This window comes from Eurypyga helias, unplaced genomic scaffold (genome assembly GCF_000690775.1).
Source record: "Eurypyga helias isolate BGI_N326 unplaced genomic scaffold, ASM69077v1 scaffold17651, whole genome shotgun sequence".
Classification (NCBI taxonomy): Eukaryota; Metazoa; Chordata; class Aves; order Eurypygiformes; family Eurypygidae; genus Eurypyga; species Eurypyga helias.
The window spans coordinates 30,124-36,123 of NW_010230421.1; the positions used below are offsets into that span (position 1 = coordinate 30,124).

Genomic DNA, 6,000 nt, shown 5'->3' on the forward strand with positions numbered 1-6,000 from the left:
ATTATCTTTCATACACTCCCATTGGGATTCTCTGGTGTGGAATAAATTGTACTCTCGATCCATAGCTGCTTTCTCACTGGAGGGCACTCAAAGAGGTTTGCCTTTCCACCCACTGCACATTTCATTGAACTTGTGTGAAACTAGTATCACCAGTGTTCTGTCAGACAGGGTTGAAAGCAATAATGAGCGCTGACTTTCTAGCGCAGAGGCTAGGAGGGACAGAGGCAGGCGTTCATGTACCCACATCCACACACACTGAGCACGAGCACATAAATCTCATTTCCACAGGAAACAGCTAAAAATACCCAAGAGAGACCAGCTGGGTGTACCTGCAGCCCTGGCAGCCCTCAGAGCTGTGCACGGAACAGACCAAGTTGTCAATTGGCTGATTGCTCTGGGTTTTTTCCTTTGTGTTTAGCACATCCTCATGACTGAGCATTAGACAGGGCTGAAATGAGCAGAGCTTTGCCCCCAGCCTGCTGCTTTTTTTCCATTATGTCTCTAACCAGTTTTCTCTCCTTTGCTCCTGTTACAGGGTAGGGAAGGTGCCTTCATGGTGAGAGATTCAAGGCAGCCTGGCATGTACACGGTCTCTGTTTTCACCAAAGCATTAAGGTACAGCTGAGCTCAGTAGCTTTTTGTATCAATTACATCAATGAAATGGCTTCTATGAGAGTGTAATCTCTGTACTTGTTTTGGCATTATAAAGAGAGAGCAGAAAGCTCATGAAAATGATAGAGGAAAACACTTCCAAAAAAGGCAGGTTAGCTGCCACTTGCAAAGTGTATGAAAGGCTCTACTTCTCCCTGCATCTGAATAAATGCCTATAAATAGTGCCTTAGACATCACTGGGGTTGTAATTTTGATTAAATTGTCCCCCCAGCTGAAACGTCAGTAGGATCAACATGGACTATATGCTGGACTCATTAAAGGTGGGTAATACAAGACGAGTGAAAGGGTTTCAATGGTGTGACAGAAAGTTTTGTTTCAGAAAGAAGAGGCAGAGAAATTTAGAACTCAACCTGCTCTTATCAGGAAACCTCAGCCTTTCTAGAGATTAGACCATCTATGAGTGAGAGGGAGAACGTACAAGTACACAGCTTTTGTTAGCAACTGCAGCTGACTCCTTGCTCCTCTCCCACTCGTTCTGCGTAGGGAAGGTTCTCCCCTTTTCTCACTTGCTCCTCTTCTGTATATACCCCAAATTCCTGTCTTTTTGCTGTAACCAAGGTTTCCTCAAAGAAAATCTTCTCTTTTTCAGCACGGATAACAATCCTGTTATAAAGCATTATCACATCAATGAGACAACTGGCTTTCCTAAGCGATATTACTTGGCAGAAAAGCATGTGTTTGACTGTATCCCTGAACTCATCAACTATCACCAGCACAATGCCGGGGGTGAGTGAAGAATGATGCTGTCCAGGGAAGTTGCTGTGTTACCATGCAGCCGGGTGACTATTGGAATGAAGGAAGGCTCTCAAGTCCTCTCTCCTTACAGTGAAATGTTAAATGGCATCACCTTCTCTTCCACTTATCCTGGCACTTGGATGGCAAAAAAGTGACCATTTCAGGCCAGCTTCCAGCATTACATCTTCATTCTGGTCATCCTTCTAAGGCTGACTATGGCCAACACAGATGATGTAATGCTATACTATTGAGAGCTCATTCATTTCTGGGAGCCCTTGGGGGTGTGTCACCACTGCCAGATCAAGGTACCTGCTTGAGTTATGCTACAGGGCCTTCTTGCCCAGGAGGTGATATATCCTTGGGCCTTGATGTGACACAGAGTTAGGGACATGGTCAGGATCCATAGCTAGACATGGGTGTCACCAGAGACTCCAATCCCTACAGTCCAGGAGTAGCAAGGGAAACCCTGGCTTTCATAAATGCCCTACAGATATAAGGTATATTTTGGAATTTCATCAGACTTAATAGACACTCACAGCTCATGTTTGCTGACTGAGTGAAAACAGGAAATGAGCTGAAACTACAGAATTGGTTTCCTTCTAGCAGGCGGGAAATTGCAGTCTGAATAGAGGTTCAGCTGCCCTCAAGTGGAACTGAGAACTTAGTACAATAAATCTGCTTCCAGTATGCAGACTGTCTTCTAGGGTAGTGACATTCACACTTCTCATAACTGTGACAATAACTAGAACCCATGTTTTCCTTTGTTATTCAGGTCTTGTCACTCGTTTGCGGTATGCAGTCTCTTCTTGGAGAAAAACAGCCCCAATCACTGCAGGGCTGAGCTACGGTATGGGCCCATCATGGCTATAGGGGAATCACACTCCTCGCTGGTTCACTGGGTGATCCCAAATATCCCCATGGATATTGATGAATATTTGTGCACCTATCACTGCAATAAATAACTTTCTTCAGATCTTTACACTGCACTATTCACTAGATCATCATCTTTGTCATTACTGTTGGTAACTGAATTAACTGATTGTGCGGTGCCTCGAGGAAGGTGATGAGATCCCCAGGGTCTCATGCTGAACAAAGGTGATGGGAGTAAGAGCATAGCATAACTTGATGAAAGCTGTGTCCCTCCTGAAAGGTGCTTCCATTTGTGTGCAGCTGTCTACAGAATTTTGCTGGTATCATCTTTATTGTAATTCTTGGAGACATCAAAGAAACTCAGAACCATGTTGTACTCAGTAGTGCATATATGCATGATAAAAACAATCCACCCTGAAAAACTTCATAGACAAGACAAATAGGGAAAAAAAAAAAAGAAAGGGGATGTTGTTGTTGCTACTCAAAGGTCAGACAGACGAATTGAAAGAGAGCCAGAAAGTCTCACTCTGACTCCTATCTCAATGTTTAACCCACAAAAGCTTTTTTTTTTTGACATTTTACTGCTAGATCCTCACACTTTGTCTGTTACAATCAACAGGAAAATTGGTCATTAACCCCTCTGAGCTCACCCGTATACAGGAAATCGGCAGTGGTCAGTTTGGGGTGGTCTACCTTGGCTACTTGCTAGAGAAGACAAAAGTAGCCATAAAGACCATTCGTGAAGGAGCAATGTCTGAAGAGGATTTCGTTGAGGAAGCTAAAGTCTTGATGTAAGTAGTAGGTTCACCAAGAAAATCAGACCCTGTAGGATTCATAGGACTGAACCAAAGTGTTGTAATAATGTTCAGGAATATAAATGGGGAATTTAATCTTGGATTGTCTACTATGTATCTCAGTAGTAGATAGAGAGATGGGTGGACTCTGGTGGTTACAAAAGAAGGCAGTTCAGAGTGTATGTGAATTACTGTGCTTCTGAGTCTATCAACCTCCAGAATGATCTTCCAGTTCTCTGCTGTTCTGGAAGGCAGGGTTAACTGATGCTGTGCTTTGGAAATCAGAGTGAGTTCTGTCAAAAATATTTAGATGGAGAAAGCTCTTAAAGTTTGAGGGAAATTTTACTGAAAAACCTTACTGAAAAATCTTTTTGCTGTGCACAACTGAAAAGATTTCTCTTTGCTTTTATTGACTTAATATTTTAAAAATTTTTCTCCCTTCAAGATAGAAGTGGACTTCATTTTTGTTTGACTGGATGATTTTTCATACAGAAAAGTCTTCTGGTGACCATTACCATTAAAATGGGATGATGCTTAGTGCAACTTGACGTTAGACTTGGTCAACACATTAACTTCTTTCTGCTTTCACAGTTTGCCTTTGCAGAGAGAGGGGTGCAGTAGGGTGACGTAGACAGCCATGAATAGTGCATTTGCTGTAAGGGTAGTAGGCACTGAACCTATTTCAGCCTCTTTTCCACCTTTCCTCCCTATCTCATAGGAAGCTGTCTCACCCCAAGTTAGTCCAGCTTTATGGCGTGTGCTTTGAGAACACTCCCATATGCCTGGTGTTTGAGTTCATGGAGAACGGCTGCTTGTCTGACTACCTCAGGAGCCAGCGTGGCAGTTTTTCACAGGAGACCCTGCTGGGGATGTGCCAAGATGTGTGCGAAGGAATGGCTTATCTAGAACAAAACTCTGTCATCCACAGAGACCTGGTATGCTGGTCCCAGATAGCATTTTCCTCTGCTCCAGCTGGTCTTTTCCCTGTACTTTCTCCCTTTCTTAACGTTAGCTTTCACACTCTTCCTGCCTATCTGTTGACAGGGAGTCCAGTATCTCCCCTTATTGCAGAAGCAGCATCAATATCTTAGTGGAAAAAAAGCATCCCCTGGAGCACTGATTAATCTATTTATCTTAATTACGTTTGGGAGAGATGATTCAAGGACATAAAGTTTGTCTCTTTTTTTGAGTGGACTCTTTTGCTCCCCAAGAGCCCCAGCTCCCACAGTTCCCAGGGACTGATGACTCTTCATGCTTAAAATCATTGAAGATGCCAAAAAGACCTGTTCTAACATATGCATAAATGTGCATTACTGATAAAATTTTAAATAGGTGGTGTTCAATCAATCTGCATGATGCAGTTTTGTTAGGGGAGGAAGGATTGTGGGTAGCTGTGGATATTTTAGGGTCTTTCTCTGCCCTTTCTGGGCAACAAGGGCCTGCAAGTCAGACTGATGGTGGAACAGCTTTCTTGGCAACAGGAACATGCTAGCCTTAAAAGGTACAGAAAGCATGAGAACTTCAAGTTATTGCCCTCTTTGTATGGTACGATGTCCCTTTGATTCTCCTTTTTCGAGCACTGTCTGCTCTGCAACTGAGTGGCTGTGATAGTCTTTCAGCTCTGACCTTCTGCCTTTGCACCTCCTTTTCTTGCAGGCTGCTAGGAACTGCCTGGTGGGGGAATCCCACGTGGTCAAGGTGTCCGACTTTGGGATGTCGAGGTAATGCTGCCAAGGCCGTGCACTCTCCCTGTGGAGCTGTCACGGGATGGGGGATGTTACTCAGCACACTCCCTTCTTTTCTTTTGCCAGGATTGTCCTTGACGACCAATATACCAGCTCCACGGGTACCAAGTTTCCAGTCAAGTGGTCTGCTCCGGAGGTTTTCTCCTACAGCAACTATAGCACCAAATCTGATGTTTGGTCATTTGGTAAGAACCTCTTGTCAGAATGGAAAACATTCAACAAACGCCAGCTCAGAAAACCTAGGAGCTCAGTCCTCAAGTACACTCTCCTATAAAATTAGATCCTCTGGGCTTCAAGGGTGTTTTGCCTGAATAATGACTTAGGAAATGAAACCTAAATCATTTAAGTGAAAGAAAGGAAAGAATAGTAAACTACCTAGATACTTTGGAACACTGTAAATACTGACAGTTTAATGTATCATACCTGTGCAATGCTATATAATCCCAAATAACGAACTCTATTTCATGCTGAATACAGCAGGAGTGTCGTCCAAGAAAAGGTTGGAGGTCTCAGACAAGATTATATAAGGAAAGGAAAGACATTTAGGCACTCTGTCCGTCTGCATGCCGGTCCCAGGCTCTGACGCTTCACTCAAACCCTCTGCCTTTCTAAGTTTGCTCTGCTGACTCCATTTGCTTTATGCCAATCTGAAAATATTATTTCACTGCTCGCATTTTCTCACCTCATTTCCTGCCTCCCAATGCATTGTTTTATGATTTGCATCTGTTCTTTGGTCTCCCTTCTGGACACTCACAGATAAGAAAACCATTGTATATTTTTTTTTTTCCCCAAAGTCATCGGCACTGGAGATAACAAAGGCGCTCCCCTGATGTGCCTGTTGATCTGGCACACTAATGTATCTGGCCCATCTCCAGCTAGCATGCAAATCGCAGTACCGCAGAATGAATCGGTGCAGTGTGCTGTGCCCAGCACACAGTCAATGGGGTGCCACTCAGCTCCGAGCCTAGCAGTAAATAATGCAGGATTATAACCTTTGCTACTCCGCGCTTGTGAATTCTGTGCTTCCCACTGCCTTTGCTGTCTTCTGCTGTGGTTGAACCCATTCCTGTGGTGGGTTATGAGCAGTGCAGTGGGAGCTGGGTGCTCAGACCCAGGCAGTGCTTTCAAGAACCCAACCCAGTGGTGCTTCAGAAAGCACCATTCCTCTTTCCCTGTCCCCTGGC

The 6,000-nt window shown here is 44.0% G+C and overlaps 1 protein-coding gene across 1 annotated transcript in view; it reads left to right on the forward strand.

Annotated features, from left to right (window-relative positions):
• Nucleotides 1-6,000, forward strand: part of ITK (IL2-inducible T-cell kinase) — a 31,305-nt gene that overhangs the window by 22,892 nt on the left and 2,413 nt on the right. The window contains exons 9-15 of the mRNA XM_010160742.1: nt 536-615; nt 1,262-1,398; nt 2,180-2,254; nt 2,897-3,068; nt 3,790-4,006; nt 4,728-4,792; nt 4,883-5,001. Coding sequence (XP_010159044.1) covers nt 536-615; nt 1,262-1,398; nt 2,180-2,254; nt 2,897-3,068; nt 3,790-4,006; nt 4,728-4,792; nt 4,883-5,001 — 865 coding nt within the window. The remainder of the gene's footprint in view (nt 1-535; nt 616-1,261; nt 1,399-2,179; nt 2,255-2,896; nt 3,069-3,789; nt 4,007-4,727; nt 4,793-4,882; nt 5,002-6,000) is intronic.